This window comes from Anomalospiza imberbis, chromosome 1, assembly GCF_031753505.1.
Source record: "Anomalospiza imberbis isolate Cuckoo-Finch-1a 21T00152 chromosome 1, ASM3175350v1, whole genome shotgun sequence".
NCBI classification, from domain to species: Eukaryota; Metazoa; Chordata; class Aves; order Passeriformes; family Viduidae; genus Anomalospiza; species Anomalospiza imberbis.
In genome coordinates, this window is record NC_089681.1 from 20,005,990 (window position 1) to 20,030,240 (window position 24,251).

General features: G+C 38.6%; 1 protein-coding gene across 33 annotated transcripts in view; it reads right to left on the reverse strand.

Moving 5' to 3' along the window:
- RIMS2 (regulating synaptic membrane exocytosis 2) overlaps positions 1-24,251 on the reverse strand; it is a 446,434-nt gene that overhangs the window by 7,609 nt on the left and 414,574 nt on the right. The window contains exon 1 of one of the 33 annotated variants that reach the window (XM_068183364.1): positions 10,834-11,116. The exons of the other annotated variants lie outside the window; for them this stretch is intronic. Coding sequence (XP_068039465.1) covers positions 10,834-10,963 — 130 coding nt within the window. The 5' untranslated portion in view covers positions 10,964-11,116. Of the gene's footprint in view, positions 1-10,833; positions 11,117-24,251 lie in introns of those variants that run through there. 33 annotated transcript variants of the gene reach the window in all.

Genomic DNA, 24,251 nt, shown 5'->3' on the forward strand with positions numbered 1-24,251 from the left:
AGAAACAGGCAGTGCTCTTGAATGGTCTCCAAAAAGAAAGATCTGACCTTTCATCAATAAAGCTCCTAATCATGATGTTGATACTTCTTGAAGGAAGAACTGCAGATTTTAACAGCAAAATGGCAGCTTGGAATAGAATTAACAGAAGATCCAGATCTGGGTGGCATGACTTCTGAGCCACTGCTTTTGACATGAATATTCTTTCAGATGAAACTTGGCTAAACTAATACATAATAATACATGAGAAATATCCCCACTTGATTGCCCCCAATTCTAGCAATATATTTGTCCCTGGAAGAATGTTAATAAATCAAAAATAATCCTATAATTCCTCAAACAATTTAAAAGCAAATATAGTATTTGTGCCATCTATTATTTATTTATAAATTCAGCATTCAAAAATTAAAAAGGTTTTAAGGTTTCAGCATTCAAAAATTAAAAAGGTTTTATTGCAAGAAGCAATAAAACCAAAAAATAGCTGCTCAACTTAAAGAAATAGCCTTTGGTGCCATACTTCCTACAAGCTGTAGCTGGTAGAGCATCTGATTGAAGATCATATCACTCTACTAAAGCCAAACTGTTTTCCTCATTTCTGCCTGGAAATTGAAACCTCCTCTCTTGTGTTAATTTAACTACTCATGTGGCTGCATTCCATACTGGACCCAAATCAAAAGGAACAAACAAAAATATGATTTAAAGATGTTTTTTTTCTTTCAAGACAGATAATTTTGGAAAGGATAATTGTCAAGGCAAGCATATAGCTGAATGAATCCAACTAAGGCAATACTAACCTCTAGCTAAACAAGCAACTTCGGAATGTACCACTCAGAAATAACTATCTAACTGGTGTCACTGTAAAAGTGGGGGTTGGTTTTATAATCCTAAAGTATATATACTTAGACACTCATGTTGAGCATGCTGTTTTAATCTTAACAAATGAAAAGATATGGAAATGAGAGCTTAGAAGTGTACTTTGTTGTTATGTTGCTGAGTACCTACAATCAAAATAATTTCCTAAACTCTAATAAAGACCATTGAACATGTTCTCCAAATTAGTATAAGCTAATTGCCCTAGCAAAAAGAAATTTCTCTCAAGTCCCTCAACAAAATATGGAATATATTATCTGAAAAACACTAGTTCAGATTCTTGCAGCCATTATTGTAAGGACTGGAATAAATTACCAGACATAATTGCACTGGTATTTATGAAAGCACACTCATTCTTACAGTTAATCACACTGGTAATTTAACTAATATGGTAAGAGCAAATAGACTCCGCAGGCCACATTTTCGAAGTTATGCACAGAATTATTTGTTCCCACAGCTTGGGAGTGCAAATCACTTACAAATTAGGGATGCAAAGCTACTGATACAATCTTCAATAGCAGATGAGAAGAAGTCAAAAACTGCAGTGAATGCAGCAGATTACCTTCCATCATCTGGGATCTAGCCAGATGAAATCTGCTGCTGGTGTGAGAGTGAGAGCTCTCAGCTTGCTCTCGGCGGGAGCTTCCTACAACTGCTCCCCAGCAGGCACAGAGCCAAAAGAAGACATGGCACAGGCACAGGCAGGCTGGCTATGCCAGTCTCCAGCTGGCTATGCCAGTCCCCAGCTGATATGTGATCTCTTGGTAGGACTTGTAGGGAGTACAGAGCAGCTGTGGCTTCAGAAACACACTTAAGCGCTTGAGGTGGCTCTTCTCTGCTCTCTCCACCTCACTGGAAAAGCTGCATAAAAACTCCTTCAGCATTGTCATCTCAACTCAGGGGTTAGAGCCACAAAGAGAATAAGCTGCCTTTACGTGCCCATTTTTTAAGACTAAATTTACATACCTAGTTACCTGCTCCAGATATGTTAACAATTGGCTAGATAAAAGACAGCCAAAGAAAATTTGAACCTACAGAAGAAAAGAGGGACAGGGTATGTCTCAAATTCCCTTGCAGCTGCACAGCTCTGTTTCTGGAGTAGTCCAAGTTTAATTTGCACTGAACAAGGCAGTTAGCTCTTGTTGAAGCACTAGGAAGCACAGCCAAGTTATTTCTTTCTCTGTGTTACCCCAAGCAGAAGACATGGTTTAGGATCTATTAATTTAAGCAGGATTTGGGAAACACAGATTCCATTGCCACTTGAGTTTGAGCTCATTTCACTGATTCTCATAGGCCAGTGCTAACAATCAGCTTATGAAATTTTGTGTTACAGTCCTTCCAGTGGACATTTTCACAGCACATGCTGTCAGCATTTCTGAAACCCAAAGAACATTTCAGAGCCAGGGGGAAACTGTAACTAGGGGGTTTCTCTTACTTCTAAGGAAGAAAGGAAGATCTGCATTCTAGTTCCTACTTCCATGAGTATCTGAATGTAAAATACTGATAAATTTTTACTGAGACAGGAATGACCTACTCTGATATGCCTGAAGCAGAGCTGCCTTCAGCAAGAAAGGTCTTCAGTATGGGAGCAGCCAGGTTTGGAAAGTGTGAGAGAGTCTGGGCTGAGCGTGTCAGTCTGCACCATGCTTTTTTAAATTTCTTGGGAGGCCTCACTAGTTTTTCATTTTTGGTCAAGAAATACTTTTTCACTCTTGTCCTACTCTTTTTATTTCTTCCTCTGGCTATAATGGAGACATAGTTAATCAAGATAGCACCCAAGAAAATGTAAAAGAGTGACTGAATTAAATAATCAACAATAATCAACTGCAAAACTGTTGCTTGCACTTCTGGTCAAAGGCTAGTATAGAAGATTTGGCATCCCATTCTTGATGAATTTCCTACAGGACCCAAGAGGCATCATGAATCTCATTTGTTCCTGGCCAGATTGCAGCATCCTTTGTCTGAATTCTACTTCCCTACCATGTCAAGGCTGGTCATATGTTCAGCCAGCTCCGTGCCTTGTTGTGGCCATGTGATGTGAAGTCACTTTACGACTTGGCTTCTGAGTAATGCTGTGGTTTAAGGAAATCACCTGCTCCTTATCCTCTCCCACATCTTAATTACATCTGCCACTGTAATTTCACTGTTGTTCTGATGTCCATTATCAGTCTTAACTGATCCTTCAGCAAATTGTTAAAAGCATCGGAAAAGAGAAACTGGTTTTGTCTGTGTGTGGCACCCATCACTTTAGGATCTTCAACTTACGGTTTTATGTTCCCAAAAAGGTTTTTAAAATATTTTTACAGCACTGAACTGTAAACAAGGGCTGTTTTCCTGCATACACAATAAGTACTTAATGTTCCTAAAACTTTAGTAACCACGGCATTATTATTCAGAATCACATGCTACATATAAAAAGGATGCATAACCATCTTGAACACCCTATGGTTTGTTTTCAGTATCTGTGCTAAGTAACACTCCTGGTAATCCCAAATAAGTATATTCAGAATCAGAATCATTGTATATGTATACAGTATATACAGCAGAGTAGTGTGATGCTTGGCTGTTCCCTTGACAAAGAATTTTCCCCTGGTAAGAGACAGCTGCCCCAGGGAATCAAAACTAATCAACCACAGCTGTAAGGAAGAGAAGGGTTAGTGATGACGTAATTTCCACTTGTCTTTTGGTTACCTGGCTCTGACTGTGTAACAACAAACAAGCTATGCAGGTCTACTTGGATCCTTTGTTTTTCAGGTCGTGATTACAGATCTTGACAGTGAGATGCAGATCCGGAATAGAACTACACACAGCCTCTCAGGCCCTTCCAGCACCACTGCAGAGCTCTCTGTTACTGATGAAGCCATCAGTTTTCTAGGTGTGGTCTGAGGATTTACCTGTCAAAAGCCATTTACCTGCTGTAAACCTGAACACAGAGATACAACAACAAAAAGCACGTCTTCATAGCCCACAGCTGTATGTGCCATGTAACAAGTGACCTGAATGAACAGATCTTCAGGAGCCCTCATTTAGACAAGTTATGATCTTGACATAGATAATTGTTCTTATCATTCAAATGTAACAAGTCTATAATAAATTGTGCATATTTTGTGCATGTGTCAAAAAAGAATGGTAGCATTTTATATCCACTTTGTAAATCCTGTACAACAATCTATATAACTACAAAAAGTGTAAAGCAGTGGAAATCAACCTCATCCCCAACCTATTAACATCCTGAAAACCAGAGAAAGTAATTTTGTAGAATTGCATTCTAATTTTGTATACTATTTATATAAAGAATATAGATGTACAACTAGATAGGTGTACATCTTCATCGCAGGAACTCTCCACATCCAGTCTCTAATTTTGCCAATGACAAAGGATGATTATCCAAAGTAAACAGAAATAATTTCTGCAGTTTTAAGAGGTAATGTTTTTTATGTTTACATGGACATTCAATTTTATGGATGTATACCATTCTTATGTATTTATTAATAACCATTATTTCATGCAGTGTCAAGAGCAGATTAAAAATGCTTAAGCAGCAAAGAGTACATATATTGAGGAGCTTAGAATTGCTGGGGTTTTTTTGGGTTTTTTTTGTTGTTGTTGTGGTTTTTTCTGGGTTTTTTTTTTTTTTTTTTTTTTTTGTTGTTTTTTTTTTTGCATTATATGAAGTGAGAAATACTTTCTAACTATTGAATAATGGCAGTAACACTTTTCTTTATCCCAACCTCGATTATTTTTATTGTAGCAAGGATCATTGGATACACTATTAGACAGATCTGGGCAACATTTTTGAATGATGTAGCAAATGTGTTGAAACAATTCAACACCCTCTATTAAGGCTTAATGAAGTAGTCGGTGCCAAGAATTTGGATGGCTACTGAGATTACACAAATTAGAAACAGCTCTTCCTCCATTGCTTTGTCTAAAATGAATAATGATCCAATGCAAATACCATTACTTAAATAACCACAGTTCACAAAAAACGGAGCAAATTTCATACTGTAATGACCTATTTTCACACTACTGCTGTTCAACATTTACCTCTCCAAACTGAAACAATGGCAACACAGTGCATTGCTGTTCTGGCTACATTCTTGACCTTGACGTTGAAAAACGACAATTACAGCACATAGATATGAGATAGGTTTTTGCATGTTTATGTAGGTACCACCAGAGATGCAACCTATCATACATTGTAGCTTCACTGCTGCTGCCACAGCCATATCCAAATTATCTTTCAGCTATTCAGGTACATGCTGCAGTGTAACCAGCAGCTCAGGAGTGAAACACAACTATAAGGGAAATACATCTTTAAAAATCTACTGGGCATTTCTAACTCAGGTTGAAATATGTTGTGCTTTGAATGTCAATCTTTCTGCAGTTTCTTCCACTTTTCCCTTAGTTTTCCAGAACACATGTTTTTGGTTTTTTTTGTCACGCTCTTTACTTTGTCAGCAACAGTATACTTTTTTCTATGCTTATTTTTTAAAGGTCTTATCAATTTTGGCATCTAAAACCACTTCATTCGTATAGTACCTGAGTAAAACTGGTAAAAACACCTGTGACTTGCTCAAAATGCCTGCTATACTGCCTCCACCCTCAAACTCAGCCCATGGAGCTGCAGAAATGGGACAGATCCACCACCATGATGGAAAGGCTGACCCAAGTCAGCCCCTCAACTGTGCCCTAACAGCAAACAGAAAAAATGATCAACTATATACTTAAAAGTCATGCAGATTCTTACAGAACAATTATTATTGCATATTCAGAGTGCTTTTTATCCTCCAAGATGAGTGACCCCACCACTGCATGCAACATGCAGCAGATGATCTCTGGTGTGTTAGCATCAATTGATGCAAGATCTTTAAAGCTTCATCTCTTACAAGATAACCTGTCACAGGGCATTATACCCTTCTTTCATATCCTTCCTTGGCTCTGCTGATGAACATTCCACATAAACAAGGTCATCTTTACCACCAAGGCCAAAATGTAGGCCAATTCCCCCAAGATGATGTAGTTATTTTCGTTTTCTTCATAGCCTGATACTCCTATATCACTTTATTCTTTTTAAGATGGTAATTTTAAAGAATAACTACTTCATGTGCAGAATTCTCTTCACTTTAGTAATTACTGTGCTAATGAATTTATTGTTACTACTTCCCCCATTTTCTATTTCTGGTCAAATTATTGTCTGCTTGTTATTGTCTACTGGGACCTCCAGAGGGACACTGTGATCTGGCTGTCTAACCACAGGAACAGAATCCAGGAACTGCTGAGTTTTATTCCAGCTGTACCAATGTGCAGTGATTAGTCAGTAAGAAATGCCACTGAAGCCATTACCAGTTGTCAGCTGAGCAGCTCAGCATACCCTTAAATAAGTCCTGAGTCTTCACTCAGGGGCAGCACTTCCTCTGACACCTATGTGGGATCAAACAACCCCTCCAGCAAGTTTCCCAGCTAATTATCAGCCAGGTGACAGGAGAGTACAATGTGCTTCTATTCCTGCTGAACTCCTGCAGCAACACTCAGATACTTATGTCAGTACATATCAATATGCAAAACTGTAATGTAACTTCTCCTCAGCTAACGCAAGTAATTTTTGCTATTTTTGGCATGATTGTCTTGGACTGAAGAACATTCTGTGGCTTTTTTTTAATTGTCTTTTGTTTTTCTAACATACTGGGAGACCAAGATGCTTTCCAGTCTTTCTGAATTAATTTATGTCTTAAATTATCATAAATTATCTCTTGAATTGTCTTCAGCACCTGCAAAGCATTTGGCTTTCCCCTTCAATCTCATAGCTTCACTACCACCCAAAAACTTCGGCAAAGGAAGATATTAATTTGAAATATACTCCCTTTTGGTGGGCATAGTTCTGCACACAGACATTGCCATGACCAGCAGCTCCACAGCTGCACTCCTGGCAACGTGCTATTTAACTGTTTATAACAACACTTCAGTGTAAATGCAAATCAGAAGTGAACATAAATAGAGTAGAAAAAGGAAATAATAGTGAAAATTTATTACAGTAAACAATACACAGTGTAATTTGAGGAAGCACCAAGCTACCAGTCCCACTCAAGAAAACAGACATAGGTTTTCTAGTGATCACATCATGTGACCTGAGCCTCTCTTCTTTTCTCTGCATGTTGCATAACTACTTCTTCTCCAGTAAGCTTCTTGTACATAAGAATTCATTCACTCAGTTGTTCACAGGAAAGTTTAGTACACTCATGCACTACCTGTAAATATACCATGTGCATGACACTTTGCACTAGGACTACACCTAGACAGCTAAAAGGATATCACACGCATTTACATTGGAAATTCTCTTATCTTTTGACAATCACAAAATTTCTTTAACTTCAACAAGGCCAAGATTTCAGAAAAAAATATGAGACTTGGAATGCTTCAAGAGCATTCATACAGATACCAATTTGTACTGTGTCCCCATACCTCTTCAACAATTTCCATATAAATTAAGTCTGTTCTAAGTGGTATTTGACACCAATTCTCACTTTAGTATACAGGCCATACATTTTATCATCAATGAATCCAACAAAATAAAACGCAAAAGACATCTCTAAAATCCTCGATACTTTGACAACATAAATAATTTTCTCTGGCACCATGTTAGCCCTGTGTGTATACATGCAGAGGTGCCAGAAGGAAATGGATGATGCAAAGAATTTTTTTCTAACGACTTTTACTAGATGTGACTAAGAATAATAAACTCCTAAATAATGAATGTGCATAAACTTGAAGGATTCATCTCAACTGATGAGCAGGTAAGAAATGCTATTTTAAATAGCAGTTCCCTGTACTGCAAACCTGGCCAACCATGGCAAGTTTAGGCCTAGCCATGACAAATTCCCCTGTACTCTGCATTGGTGAGGCCACACTGAGTACTGTGTTCAGTTTGGGGTCCTCCAAGGACACTGAGGTGCTGGAAGGTGTCCAGAGAAATTCAACAATGCTCTAAAAAACACATCTTACGAGAAATAGCTGAGGGAGCTGGGCTTATTTAGCCTGGAGGAGACTCAGGGGGGACCTCATCACTCTCTACAAGCACTTGACAGGAGGCTGTAGTGAGGTGGGGTTCAGTCTTTTCTGCCATGCCTGCAGTGAGAGGATGGGAGAAAATGGCCTTAAACTGAGACAGGGGAGATTCAGATTAGATACTAGAAACAAAAATTCACTGTTAGGGTGGTCAGGCATTGGAATAGGTTGCCCAGGGAGATGGTGGAGTCACCACCCCTGGAGGTGTTGAAGAGGTGTCTGGATCTGGCTCTGGGTGATGGGGTTTAGGGGTTACAGTGACATTGCTGGGTGGACACCTGGATTGGATGTTCTTGAAGGTCCCTTCCAACCTTGATGATTCTATGATTCAAATTCATGGCTACCAAAAACATCAAACAGCAGCCTTTCCACAGCCCACTTCTTCAGTACATCACAGCATGGATGCCAGGGCTTAAGAGGTCTCCTTCTTTAATCAGCCGACATGTAAATGGATCTTCTTAAAGATCATGTTCAAAAATAGCTAAACAGCTTCAAAAATTATTAATTTCTTGTATTGAGTTTATTGCTACTAAATTACTTCTGAATTTGACAGTACTCATATTCTTTCATACCAAAAGATACACCTCTGGACCAGTATATCCACTTCAGCAGTTAATAAAAAAAGTCTTCAAGAGAGTATCTTTTGAAGATAATAATGCCTCAACAGGTCTGATTTTCTATATTTTCTATTTGCATTAAAAATATGACTGAGTGTGAAATGTAAAAAAAAAAATTTAAAAAAAAATGCACCCTTGTAACAGGTTATCTTTTTTTAAGCTATCTCCACTACATGCAGAAATAACTACATCGCAAGGACAATTAACTTATGAAGTGGGTCTGAAACCTTTTTCAGATTAAACTGTAAAAGAATATTTGTATGTGAACATGGAAGTACATGTACCACAACCACTTTAATTACATTACATTAATCTAATTGCATAAGCACTCATAAGACAACAAATTCCAATTTGAGTGCAGAGGTGACTTGCCATCCAGAAAACACATCACAACTTTTTCTCTCTAATCCCACTGAGAACACTTGGGAAATGATCTTCACTGTCATGCCTGCCATTCCCTCTGTAACCTGGTATGTCTAAATTGAGGTTACAGAAACTCAAATCCATAAAACTGTATAGCAGTTCTATTTCTATTTTTTTCACAGGAATTAATGAAATGCATTTTCAAGTGTAGCCTACATCTAAATAGGATCAGATAACATATATCAACATAGTATGTGACATATTCACCATTATACAATCTTTTAACATTTCTCTTTGAATAATTTGCCAGCACAAAATAAATAAATCATTACAATTATCCCTAAATTTACAGATAATTCTCTACTCACTTCCATGTACTTTGTATTTCTTTGAAACAGTGAACAGTTTTAAGCAAACACAGATTCCACCAAGGAATAAATTAAATGCTTCCTAGAGAAGTAAAGAAAACCAAGTAGAACAAATCAAATCAATACTCTGATTTCACATAGGATTAATGCAATTATTGTATCTAAAAATCAGGACTGAAAAGAAAAAGCTTCAGGAATGATAAAAAAAAAATCTTTAAAGAACACCTAAACATGTTTAGGATAATTTATCATATTTTCAGTGTGATCTTTTAGCCATAGTGTTTATATAGCACATCAACAGTATTAAAAATGCCATCTGAATCCTACCCTGCAGTCTACTGGCAATATTTTGCAGTTCACTTCATTGTTCAAGGCAGGGAACAGATAAGAGTACTGAAGGACAGCAGAGTTTTCCCCAGGGGGCAGCCACTTCTTTTCCACTGAAAGGGGCAAGCTGGCCAGCTCCAGAGTAGGAGCAGGGAAAAGGTGAGGGACCATGCCTTGGGATACAATCAGAAATGAGAAATGCTTTGGAGAAAAAAAAAATCAGACACTGTTGCACATGAAAACATAAATCAAAACACACAAAGACTGGAGACACACATTACTCACTGAACCCTCAGCCTGAAATGTGGAAAGTCATAAATGAACATACAGATATTTTAAAAAGATCATGAATGGTGTACACACACAGCTGATACATGTTTGCGTAGCAGCAATGGACAATGGTTTCTCTGTTTTATAGTGTGTTTTATATATTTAAGGTGCAATTTGCTCCATTAATTTTAAAGAAATTAAAAATCTTGAATTAGTTCTGGTAAAACCAGGGAAAGAAATCAGTTCATTCTATACATAAACATATTTAAACACAACAGATTACTTTCTTTGTGAAACCAGTATATTCAAAACAAACTCATGAAATACAAGTTCCATCCTGGTCACAGTTTGGTGCCATGCATAACTATGTATGTACATTTGCACATTCCAAATAGCAAATCTTTTTGGGGGGCATGGCTACACAGAAAATCCACTGCATTTCTCTTAGACTTCCACCTACACTACTGCCTCTAAGGAAAGGGTTCTTGGGGCCAGTATTTAATTGCCCAGCTCTGGTGTTCTGTACAAATTATGTTGTAATGACAGACAGGGGTTACCTGAACAAGCCCGCAGATTATCAGAAAAGCACCTGTGAGCAAGTGTGGGTTGTTTTTCGTATGAATGAGAAGAAAATAGACAGAATGGAAAGACCTTCTATCCTTTATTTCTCCCCCCAACATAACTAAAGTTCAGTAAGCAACTTCACTCCCAATGTGAAGATAAACATCATCTGTTAAATCCCACCTCATTCTCCAGCTACAAGCACGGTGCTACCAATCTCTCTTTCAGCCCAAGCCACTCTCCATCACTCGCGTCCCCCATCCAGCTCCTCGCCCAGCGCCGGCCCCCGGCCCTTCCCGGCGGGCGGCCACCGCCGAGCCCGGCCCGTCCCTGGAGCGGCCGGAGCGCCCGCGGTCCCCGCGCACACCTGCGGCCACCGTGCCCCGGCCCCTCACCTCCGTCCTCCTCCTCCAGGGAGTTCATGCAGGGAAAGTAGACCGCCAGCGCCTCGAAGGAGGCGGAGAGGCTGCTCCGGCTCTGCGACCGCTGCATGGCGCGCCCGCCGGCCGCCGTCTGCCGGCCCATCTTGGCCGAGCGGCACCCGCCTTTGGCGCGGTACAAGAAGCGCGGCGTCTTGGCGGCGGGGGCTGAGGGCGGCGGGGAGCGCTGGGCGGGCTGCGCGCCGCGGAGCTCGGCTCTGCCCCGCTGTGCCCGGCTCTGCCCCGCAGCCGCCGCCGCTGCTCTCGGCGGGGCGGGCCGCCGCAGCCAGCACGGAGCCGCCTACCAGCGGGGCGAGCAGTCAGCCGGCGGCGCGGGGCTCCGGGGCGGGCCGAGCGGGACCGCGCCGTCGTGCGAGAGTCGCGGGCGGGACGGCCCGGCCGCGGCGGCTGTAAATACCGAACGCGCCGGAGGCAGGACCGGGGCACGGCGCCGGCCAGCAGCGGCGGGACGTCCCGCAGGCACCGCCCGCAGACTTTGTTCTCCGCCCGGTTCCCGCTGGGCTGGCGAGCGGCCCCTGCGCGGCAGCAGGCGGGAGGGGCGCGCCGGGGCCGGCCGGGGGCTAGCTGGGATGCTGGAGGCGGGGGAGGCCGGAGAAGGGGCGGCCCCGTGGCTCGGCACGGACCGGAGAAGGCAGCAGCGGCCCCGGCAGGGAGCGGGGCTGGTCAGCGCTGCCCCCACTCCTGGCCGGCAGGACACACCTGCAGCCAACGGGCCAGAGTCTGCCCTCGGGTGGGCTCTGTAAAAGAGGGAACGCACCACTGGGCCACAGAAAGGCTGAGGTGAGAAGCGGTCCCTGGGTCATGAGGCAGGGTCACAGCCAGCTGCCTGACTGAGGGCCAGACGGCTTTGAGTATCTCCAAGGATGGAGACTCACAGCCTCTCCGGGAAACCTCACTCATCAATGCTCACTCATCCTCACAGTGAAAAAATGTTTGCTGATGTTCAGCGTGGGCCTTCTGTATGTGAGTTTGTGCCCATTGCTTCTGTCAGCGGCCCAGCATCTTTTGAAAGAGCTGGCCCTGCAAGTCACAGGCAAATCCTTCATCTCCTCCACTTTAAGCCAAGCTGTATTTCTCTAAAGCACATCTGCCTCCTTAGCAAACATGACTGTACCTTTTCTGAATTCAGTCCTTAGAGGATTTGCTTATAACTACATCACATAATTTTAGGGGTTTTATCCAGTCTTACTTCCATATCTTCCTCAACACAATTTAATATTACCTTTTTTTTCTTTTATCTAGTATGTTACATTAATTGAGTATATAGCAATTGGCAACCTTTTCCCTAAAATGCTAAGTAATTAAAGCACTGGGCATGATTGAAAAGAGGTACTAGCTACTGCAGCAATCTTTTGAAGCATCAGTAACTTATTCCACTATAGTTCATGACAGTGCAAAAGTGCTATCAAGCCTTGCACATGGTTGTTTCCTTACTGGCCTTTTGAACAGTAATGATAGTAAATGCAGGGCATGGGGTGCATTTAGATTTCTTTCAAATAAAAAAAGAAATATCCCAAAATAATGGTTAAATAATGTTTAGGGTTTGATCTAAAAACCTTTGCAGCCAGAATGATGGTTTGAAGTGAACTGAAACTCTTCATGAAGTGTGTAGAGCGAAATACACTTCACACCCTTAGTGTATTTCCTTGAGCTGATGATTGGAAAGGATAATAATAAGATATTAAAACCAGCCAACACTATCATTGACATACTTTACTGAGGAATGAAAACTAGTTGGAACTTTAGCATTCAGGGATGGAACCATCATCACTCAATCTACAGCAAAGCAGTGAGTTTTTACAGCTATTTTTACAATTTGCCCAATAACTTGATTTCTAGATAACTATAAGGTAATAAAGCACATTTCACGAAACATCATAGGAACTTATTTTAGAAGAACAAAAATTCCTTTTTTCCTCTTTACTGGCTATAAAAGATGACCAGGGCAGCTTCTCTAGGCTCTGACATCTTTTAGATGTCTCATTCAGGTCATGTTCCAAAATGTGAATTTAGTTGCTCATCATGTTTCTCTGGCCACATGCCCAAGTTTGTCCCCTCCCAACATATCTGTGATGTTTTACAGATTAACAAGAAGGGGAGCTGTCAAGACAGACAGACACCTCTCTTGTATGCCACAGGCAGGCCCATGGGCACTCCATGATGGCAGAGACCTGCCAAGGTCTGTGGGGGACACCCAGTCAGCCTGCAGTACCTCTTCCCCTAAAATCACCTTTTGCATTACATCTCTTTAAAGTATATTCAAGTGGTAGAGTGAACTTTTCCTGTATACACTTTACTCTAAAAAGACGTTACTGAAATACTATAAAGCAAACAACTCTAAAAGAAAGTGTAATAGTAATAATAATAATAAATGCCTAATATACAAAATCATGTAATTGGCAAAACCCAATAAAATTTGTTTGAATAATTGCTAAAAATATTTTAAAAGACTTGGTGACTGTAGAATTTTCTATCTATAAACACTAAAGCAGACAAAGTAACTTCCTTCAACATTTTTATGAATGTAAGATTTGTCAGAAAAGTAAATGTCCATTAAATAATAATTCATGACTACTTTTGAGAAGTTGGATAATAAAAATGAGTTAATGTTCATTACATTTCATATGAACTACTGTTTACTTTCACAAAAACAGTTGAATAAAACTGAAAAGACATTGAGAATGCAGAGAAAGGCAAAACAACAGTTGGGTGACTTGCAGATATTTACAAAAATATAAATAAACTCTAGAATACATATTGAAAAAAGAGCAACTAATTTGGAACATCTGTTTCATCTACTTTCACTGACATTTATAAATATTTTGTGTAAGTACTCCTCTTAGAAGTATGTCTTGTAGAAGAAATAATACCTACTTAGAAGTCAGCAGGCTTCTAAGCCATTAACATCAAATTAACATTTTTGCTAATATTGCATAGTATATAAAAATCCTGTTACAGTCATTGATAAAATCAGCCTATACCAAGAAAAGCACTTTAAAACCTCAACAATCTGTAGTCAATTACAAATTACCTCAAATAGTCATTGGGATATTAGGCACCTATGCAAAAAAATCTGTGACAAAACACTGATCACCATCCCATCCATGCTTCCTCAATATGCTTCTGTCCTAATTTTCTTTCTTTACGATAAATGTTTAAATGGGAGATGAAAGCAGACACAAAGATCTGAGGTGAGAAATCCATACATTCTCATGGTATCTGGGGAGGCTGTCCTCAGCATTATACAAATAATCTAATTGATGGCAATCTAGACACATCCTGAACTGCAGAAAACAAGTTTACTACCCCGACACTGGCAACATCCCCCAGATGTTTACCTGATTGTTTAAATTTTAACTAGCACTCATTGATTTGCATCACCACCTAGAAGTGAATACAATTCCTATTAAAGGAACAGCACCCGAATTCCCATCTCAATGCTAAATATTAAGACAAAGCAAGAGACTCCCAGGTATGCTATTTTTTTAACATTTTCACAGTTTGCTGAAAGAAACTATGTTGTAGGAATCCAGGTCAAACAGAACAAGGTCAAACACCTTCTATAAATGCATGCACTGTCCTAAAGAAATGCTATTTGTAGGGTTGGATTTATTATAAAATATTTTGGTGGCTTATCTAAAGAACTGTGGAAGCAATTGCTTACTAATTGTGTTCCCTGAAAATTACTAAAATATGAATTTGTGACACTGGATATTTGGTGTCAATCTACTCTAAATACAGCCAGCCAATTATGGAATTTAACAAATGTACCTTTCTCTCTTTATGTAGATATGCCATGTGAGGTAATTTAAAAAGTAACATGGAAATTAATGTATTCCTCATCTTTTTCAATGTTTCAGCCATAACTAAGTGAATTTCAGCAAGCTTGCTTCAAGTAAACACTAATTATTAGACTTAAAATCAGGATGCTTCAGAAAAATAATTTGATTATTACTTCTTGAAACCATACCTTTAATCAAGGAAAGAAAAAACAAAAAGAAAAATGAAATTTCCTCACTTCTCATTTCTACTTCTACGTACTGAACCCAGAGGCCATAATTCCCTGGAGTGAAGAACACAATAATTTTTATGGCAATTATTTTTTAATTATTGCCTGTATTATGGATTAATTCCTAAAGCCTGCTTCAGCTTCTGAACACAAGATAAAAGCACACATTGCCATAAAAGAGTTCTTGAGCCTTTGTGCACATTTTGGCGAGGATTCTCCAGGGCAGTCACTATGGAAGGGTGATCTAAAGTTTCTCCTTTAACCTGCAATCAAGGAAGGTATCCTGGGAATGGGACTGGAAAGGAGTTATTGACTTTTCTTTGTCACCTCCTTTGTCAAGCATTGCTCACAGACTTCTTTTTTTGGCTGCAGAAGGGATTTATTTTGTTTGTGATTGTCTTCAAAAAAAAAAAAAAAAACAAACCAATTCTGCTGCTGAGCTTTATATGCTGGTTAATTATCTTTAACTTGCACCACACCTATCAAAAATTAGGCATAACATATTAAAATTGTAATTCAAACTCTTAATGAATTCCCACTTAAAAGAAATCTTTGTGCAGTGTGTCACTACAAGAAAGGCAAACTGCTTCCTCTTGAAACAGGAGGGAGAGTCCCCCACACCTCCCACACTCTGTTTTATTTCACTGAGGTTTTGCCTCCTTTCATGCCCTCAGTCTTCACTAATCAGAGACAGCCAACATGTCAACAGCAAAGAAATACTTGACAAGGGCCTCAAAAAGAGTTAACTGAATTGTCTCCCACTCCAAAAAATAACCCAGTTTGAAAACCCAGCATTTATCTAATTCTAGGAAGACACAAAAGGAAAAATAAATACCAGTATTGGTTGGAGGAAATGTTATTCTCCAACTGAGTTATTATTCAAGCAATTACCAGTAATTTGTCCAGATTAAGTATCACTGGAATATACAACTGCTATTATTACTGAATTAAACCTTTTTTTGCCTTTGTGTAAAGCTAAAACAATACACTGAAAAGACCATTAAAAACACAGCCCATTTAGTGTAAAACAGGGTTTATGTATAAAAACTTGTAACATGTAGTAACAAGCTGCTATTTCCTATAATTTGCTAAATGTTAGGACTCTGCTGGCTGTCCTCATTCCCTGCAGAGATGGACATGTGCCAACTCCAGCCCAACACTTTGAAAGGGCAGATTCCAAAAATGTACAAGGTCCTTCACAAAGTAATGGGTGCTTTTACTGAATCCCATCTTATAAATATTCACTGCTCTTGACTTTGTATTTTTTTGATCATGATCAAAGAATCATAGAATGGTTTAGGTTGAAAGGGACAGTTAAAAGTCATCTAGTCCAATGGTCTTGTGATGAGCAGGGACACCTTCCACTACACCAGGTTGCTCAGAGCCCCATCCAACCTGACCTTGAATGTTTCCAGGGTTGAGACATCTACCTGTTCCAGAGTTCTACCACACTTGCTCTAAAGAACCTTTTCCCTATATCTTATCTAAACCTGCCCTCATTTGGTTTGGTTTGCCCTTGTCCTATCACAGCAGACCGTGCTAAATAGTTGGTCCCTGACTCGTCATGAACTTTGTCATGAACTCCATCCCAGGGCAATAGCTTCCATGCAGCATTGACCTTCAGTGGTCTCTCTTCTTAAATTTTTATGATATAACAATAATTTCTATGTTATTTCTACGACTAGCAGCTAGATATAAGTTTCCTAAATTCTACTTTATTTAAATCATACATTTTGGGTTTTCGGAGCATCCCCTACTAAGCAGTCACAGAGAATGCAGATACACTTTTCTGTCTGCTTATGTGGTAACAGTAAATTTTTCCATTCTCCCACTTCTTTTGGCATTTGCTACTGTAAGGTCAACTCCACCCCAAATATCAAGCTAGGTACACAGTACAGATTTATACCAAAATAGCTTTGCTGACTGACACAGCTGTTCTGGGAGAATTCCCTAGTTGTTAGTGCAAGTGCAGTTATATTAGCAGAATAGGATTATCCTAGAACTGCTTGCTTTGCCCACCTTAGGACTCATTTACTGGTACACAATTCCAGCATTCCTACATGGGAATAGTGGTTCCACTGTTCCCACCACCTTAACAGTATCTGCCAATGGGACTCTAGTTCAAGTAATTCAGCCCTTGTGGATATAATTTCAAAGTCTTGCACATTTTCAAAGGATACAGATTTGAAGAGCTGAAAAAAAATGCTTTCACTACATCTTTAAAAAAAAAAAAAACCAACAAATTTCAGTTTCTAAAAATAAAATTGGGAAATTTTTACATAAAAATTGTTTTAAAAGGTAGAAATGGAAAAGTCTTTTGGTTGTTTTTTTTTGAAACATAGGCTGCTTTCAGATGCATAAAGATACCAATTTTAGTTTCTTAAACAACAAACAAATTGCTTGTTCTGCAGTTGGCATTCTCTTCTGCATTAAACTTTCTTTAATGAACATAAAGGAAATCTATAAAAGTAACTCTTATGCCTTAATGCTAATATTAATTACATGTGGAAGCTGTCTGTTCTTATTTAAACAAAATATATTTACTTTCCCCTCCAATGTTTATGAGAAAACCACAAAACCAAAATAAAGCAATAATTTTTCTGAATAACAAAAGGAGTTTTTAATGGGCTAGCATGAAGCAATACAATGTAGATAGCTTACAAGTAGCTAAGAGGTTAGAGAGAGAACCTCTACACTGCTATTTGCTGTTTTGATTAAAATAATTTCACATCTTTATGATTAAAAGGTGATCTGCAAATCAAAAAGAGTCTTAGAGCTTGGCAAAAATTATCACTTCATAATGCTTCATCAGGGAAAGAAACCAAGAGCACAGAAACAAAATCTACATGCTTTTTTGAGGAAAGAAGTGTTGAGAAAGAAACCCATAAGAAAAATATCAAGCAGTTTGAAAAACTAAAGGCAAGTGGTGGGGTTTTGTTTGGTTTGGTTTGGGATTTTTTTTTGTTATAAATGCATACATTCTATCTGCTTCCTCTGTTTTGATCCCAATCTACCTTTTTATCTCTGAGAGTGACCTTTATAATTCATCAGACCCATCAGTTTAGAAACAAGCTGTAGTTATTCATTTATATGCTCAAATTATATTATTGCAGCTGCCTGAGTACTCCACTGAATGTTTCCAGAATGTCTTAGAGGAGGACAGTGTAATTAGTTTCAGACACTCTAATTTCATGAAACATGATTTGTTTCCCTTATAATTCCATCTTCAGTAGAGATGGGACAAAACCATTCCAGAACTATTGGCACTTGAGTGGCCTGTGGAGCACAGTATCCTGAACCTCTGTTGGTGCTGCAATCTGCTGATGTTACTGAAGAGGATTTACTGCAGAAAAGCACTCCGTGATTTTTATGCTTGTATTCTGCCAGAAAAAAAAAATACGAAGACCATCCTGCTGAGATGAAACATGTTTTGCAAACAACATGTAAAATGATGAACATGTAAACAACAGGGTGGAAAGTAAGGTGTGTACCCGTCACACATTGTTCTCGGCACTCAAGAACTGCAGTGACTAGAGAGAACGTAGTTTGTCAAGGACAGTGCAGGTCTGGTTCAATATGTTTGCCTTTTAAAAGTAATATCATCAAGTGTCAAAAGCCTTGGTGAGTCCAAATGTCAGCCTTGAAGAGACATTTGTCTTGCAAGTCAGTCAGGTAATTTTGAATTATCCTGCAGAAGGTTAATATATATTAAGGTGCTGTGATTTTGTAAAGTTCTGTGCCTATTAGGTTATCTGTTTTCTTGAGACCACAGATTATATTCATTGAAAACATTGTGTGGCAGAGTCCTGTGCATTATTTCAGTGCAGAACAACCAAAGAGGGTTTTCTGAGGCTTCTTATGCTCTGCAAAGCACTGCAGAGACTTGCCACACCTACTTGGTAAATCATGCTCTTTCAGACTGCCTGCACTGTGCAGTCCACAGGTAACCAGCTCCATCCATCAGCCAGCCTGGCTTCCAGGCTGGCTGTAACCATCATATGGTTACATCTATAACCTTATGGTTACCATCCATATGGTTACTGCTAGCTGGTAGAGTGGAATCTCTGAATGCCTCAGAGTTCCAGAATGTCAGCAGAAGCTACACCATTTTAATGATGTCATAAATTTCCCTTCTTATGGGTGCAAATGTATAGGGTGCAAATATTTTCAATCTTAACTAGGATTTTACAAAGGGACCATGTTCACTAATGAAACACCTTAATTTTAATGGTCAGCATTAAACTCACTGACTAGAATCTGAGTCAGTTGGTGGGCACCAGAATCTACCTAGAAATAACAATAAAAATATTTTCCAACCAAAGTTTAAATATATTTTTATCTGCTGATGTCATGTTTATCTGCCAAAACCACAGATTTCAGTTTTAATTTTAAGTTTTCATGTTTGTAATTCTGGCAGAAGAATGTGTGCTGTTGTCATTAAATGTCTCTCATTTCCATGGTGTTTTAGTCATAGCAGCGTCTCTTCAGACATGCTCACACAATCAATGAATCCGAAAATGCCACTAATGAAAAACAATTTTATTTTTCTCTTTCATTTGTTTAAATCTGGTAATCCACAGCTATGTCTATATGAGCAAATACAATATCAAGACACATTCTGATGCATAGAATGTGTGGAGTTGGAAGGGACCTTAAAAATTTTCTAGTTCCAACCTGCCTGCTATGGGCAAGGACACCTTCCACTAGACTATATTGCTCCAAGCCCCATCCAGCCTGGCCCTGAACACTTCCAGAGGTGGGGCATCCTCTCAGCTTCTCTGGGCAGCCTGTTCCAGTGCCTCGCCACACTCTGAGTAAAGAATTTCCTCTTAATATCTAATCTAAACCTTCCCTCTTTCAGTTTAAACCCATGTATGCTATCACTACATGCCCTTTTGAAAAGTCATTCTTCAGCTTTTTTGTAGGCTCCCTTTTGGGTACTGGAAGGCTTCTGTTAGGAACTAGATCATTTTACTTCTACATTTTCAAGAGTCTGTAGCACAGTATCAGCGTAAAGTTATAAAGCACCTCCAAAGATGTTCTGATTCAGGAGTTCAAATGGGCCAGAAATCACATCCAAAGTCTGTTTTGGTGTATCACAATATGGATTTGTGTAACTGTGCCAACTGGACTCAGTGCCAGGGGACCCCCCCGTGTGATTTAACACTGTAATACAGTAGAACCTTCTCTCAGGTATGACACTGCTACAGATTTAAAACTGCCAGGCAGGATTTGAATTGCAGATGTAAAATATGAAGTTTTACAACAACTTATTTGACCTCAGAGTCACTGTACTGCAAATAACATTTCCTCAGTTAGCTGTTTGAAAGCCAGTTAGCCATACTATCACCATATGAATGAGTTCAAATGGGACTTGAAACACCATATATGGAGGCTTAATGTGTGTGCATAACCTGGAACACTTAGAAAGCTTTTATACACACTTCATACATGTAAGGCCACGCTGGACATCATTTCACAATCTAGCATTCCAGGACTGAGAGTAACATATATAAAGCAGTAAAATTTCATTGACTAAGATTCTACTACTATTGTTACTATTGCTACTAATGCACTAGCTAATATTGATTACAGACCAGATGTGCTGATAGAAATTTGGCAATGCTTTTGGTGTATCCTGCAAAATACTGAATAACTTAAGCATCTTTACTTATGCTGACCTTTAAAAAATAAATTTTACTTCTCCAGCTAGTAAGGTGTCCCATCCAAGAGGATCTAAATATATCATACTTTCCAAAGATCCCTCAGATACGAGGTTCATTATCTTCCATGTACAATTTAGGCTGTCATCTAAAGAGTAAATAACTGAAAATAAAAAGGTGAGAGGTGTATAACTGATGTCAACCTTAAGATAATTTTGTTCATCTGCAAAACCACTTATGAGCATAGGTCTGTGAATAATCTTCACAAATTTTATCAGGTTTGCCAGGATTATACAATACTTTCTATTTGTATTTCAGAATCTGGCTACTTTTTGCCGCATATTTATTTTAATGATAATGCTAGAAGAGCAAGAAAGCTTGGACATGAATGTAGAAAATACTATATAAACTCATAATTTTTTTTTTTTTTCTAACAGAGTTTGCAATCTTAATGGTACAGCAGCTAAAAACCTCAGGCTGCAGCATAGAAAGAAATTGCACCAAATTTACACTACCCCCAGTAAATCAGCAGTAAAAACTTCCTGCCATCTGGATAAGCTCCATCAGCATAGAATATTTCAAATGTACTAGCAAATAACATCCTACAAATCTTTTCATGTGTTTCTATATTAAGAGAGAGTTTGTACCAACTTCCTTTTCACTAGTGTTATTTCAGACTGGCATACTGAAGTAAGGATTATGATTTCCTCAGTGGACGGGACACTGAAATGTGTGCCTCTTTCTTTATCTCCCTGTATTAGCTTTTTAAAATAAAAAGCAGCACCAATACAATTTAAAGAGTTCTATTCTTTTTCAAGGGTCATAGCAGTCTCCATTGCTAGTGGTAAGAGACTCATCTAAGGACAAAGGTGTTTCTCTGGTTTAGAGAAGAAAAGAGTCTCTTAACTAAAGAGAAAGGAAAAAAAAACAACTCCACATGGATCATGCTGAATGACATAATATCATTATTTACACAGCACAATGGACCCAGTACTTTAGCCCCAACTCAGGTATTGGAAACTACATCAGTGCTGGGTCTGGCCAGGCTAAATAGTTTTGCAGAATATGTCACTTGTTTGCCTGGAGTTAGCTCAGGTATTTGTGACCCTGCTGTGCTGTGTGGCCATGGTATGTACCAAGTCATCTCATTTCACTTCTGCATACTAAAACTAGGAGTCTAATTTAAACCAGCTGCCTAGGCTGCATCTGTACACAATGGACAAAAATTTGAAACAACGTGACTGCAATGCCAGAGTACCAACTCTAGCAAATGAATTAATTTTCAGTCCCAGAGGAGTTAACAGCCAATGCTAACTGAAAATAGAAAGCCTAATGGACTCCAACAGGAACTACACACAGCCACAAAAATATCAGAACTAAACCTAGAAGATGACAGAACCCCAAAAATCTGATTCAGCTGGTGACTGTCAGCTGTGTAAAAGGGCTTCTCAAATATTTTTGGACTAGTAAAGGCACATCAAGATTTGAACTCAAGAGTGCAGGGTGGTACAAAAGACAACTTCTGACTCATCTACCCAGAATCCCAGGGGCCAACTTACAGATAGATGAAATAGGCAGGTCACCTGCAGCCCACAGTCCAGACTGCAGCTGCTCCTTTACAGTACACACTTGTGTGTCTGTCTGTATGCACATGCATATTTATATTAGTACATAAAAAAAAGCTATATTGTGTTTATTCCCACCCAATTGTATCATATCATGTATCTGTATCATATTTTGTACAGGGGAAAAATTGTACAGGAAAAAGGAATTGGTAGGAGCTGATGCTGGACTGATAAAAGCAATCAGGGCAACAGCCCAGCTGTATGGCATATCTCACAAACAATATATATTTAATTTGAAATGTTCTTATATATAAATGGTATGCTAAAAATAACACCCAAATAATCAACACAATTAAGTTTTTCTTTAAAAATGCATGCTTGTTACATCTTCCTCCATAAATTTCAGTTAAATAGTACATAAGCTATTTCACACAGGAGCTGAGAAATATTCCTCCCACTTCTTTTGGAGCAATTTTTCAGGAATTCTGGGTTTTCAGAACCCTAAAAATCAAGTCAATAATTCTTTGCTTATTCCTTCCCTTCTACCCTGCTTTCTTTGTTTCAGAAAAAAAACCCAAAAAATATACACATTTTGTTAATTAAAATTCCTTTTTTTTTCTCTCTCTATGAATACTGGCTATTGTTACTTTCTAAAATAATCCTTTGTGGACTTAACAAATGTCAGGATTCTGCACCAGCATTCTTGTTTAGAGAGCTCTTCAAAATTCAATTAGAATAGAAGCAACCCACTAAGTTGAGCAAATGAGTTATTTGAATACTTTTTTTACATCTGCCTATTATCTAGTGCATTAAAAATAGTTGACTCTTTTCTTAATTTTGTAATGCAAGTCTTTAGTTAATGTTTGAATAAAGTTTAGTTAATAAATTTAAAATTTTCACTATAGCTATCCTTATTCAGTCTCTCCACGTATTATAATCTTAATATCTTTGTATTTAGTTAGGGGAATATCTTTAGATTCAGGGCCATTTAATACACAGATGAGTTCAGTTCTGTGTGCACGGAAAGAGAGAAGAATGTTCTCCAAGAACAAATGTGACAAATGAGCATATGAGAACATTTTTCCCTGTAAATATTTAGAGGATGTTTTAAAATTTAATTTCAGCCTTATTTTACTCTATGAAATGTCATATATAGCTGTAAAGTACAGACTGCACTGTTAAACTATTGGTGCCAATGTCTAAAGACACCTCCTGTCTTTGCTTATACCCATGCGAATACATAGCTACTCCATGAACCTCTCTAGATTATCATCAAATGTGAGGTTTCATAAAAGTGGGTCAGGTAAGCACAGCAATCAATTGTGTTATGCACCTATTAGAGTTAAAATAATTTTCTAATTAAGCTAAGATCATAGAATATTGTTTGTAGGAGAAATATATTATTGAGCAGTAGCAAAGATAAAAAACTTAATGAAATGTTAAGCTCTTTAACTGGAATGATGAAAACCAGCATTGATATGAGCTACTTAGACTTTTGCCAAAAGCCAACCAAAATTTATAATAGATGAAGACTTCGGAGTGAGAAAATAGATGTTACTCTAAAGACCTGAATCTACCATGCTACATAAGTCACACAAACATCTGGCTTCCAACATCCACACAGTCTAGCAGTTAGACTGCTTTTTTCAAGTCCCAGACCAGAGGCAAATATGAACAAAACATAAGAAAATCAAAATGGCCATATCAGGAAAAAAACAAAGATCCAATTCAGTATCCTCTGTCAGCATGGCTAATACCAATGCCTAAGAAACATATGTAAGAAAAATATGGGAAAGAACACTTTTATTTTGCTGACTGCTAGTTTAGAGGCTGAGTTAGATCTTTTTGTGTTTAATTGTCATTGCTAGATCAAAACCAACTCACTTTTTCTAATCTCTTTTTGAGCTAGTAAATACATCAGGTCCATGCAGTATGCTATAGAATGGGTCACTTGGTCTAAATTTGTACTGTGAATTGATTCCTCTTGCTTGTTTGCCTGATAATTGTCTGCAATGCTCTAGTTCTTGCATTGTGGGAGCAATGAATAAATAATTCTGTACTCACCTTTTTCACAGTATCCCTGATTTTACAGGCCTCAAACATCTCCTTCAGTCTTTTTTTTTTTTTTTTTTTTTT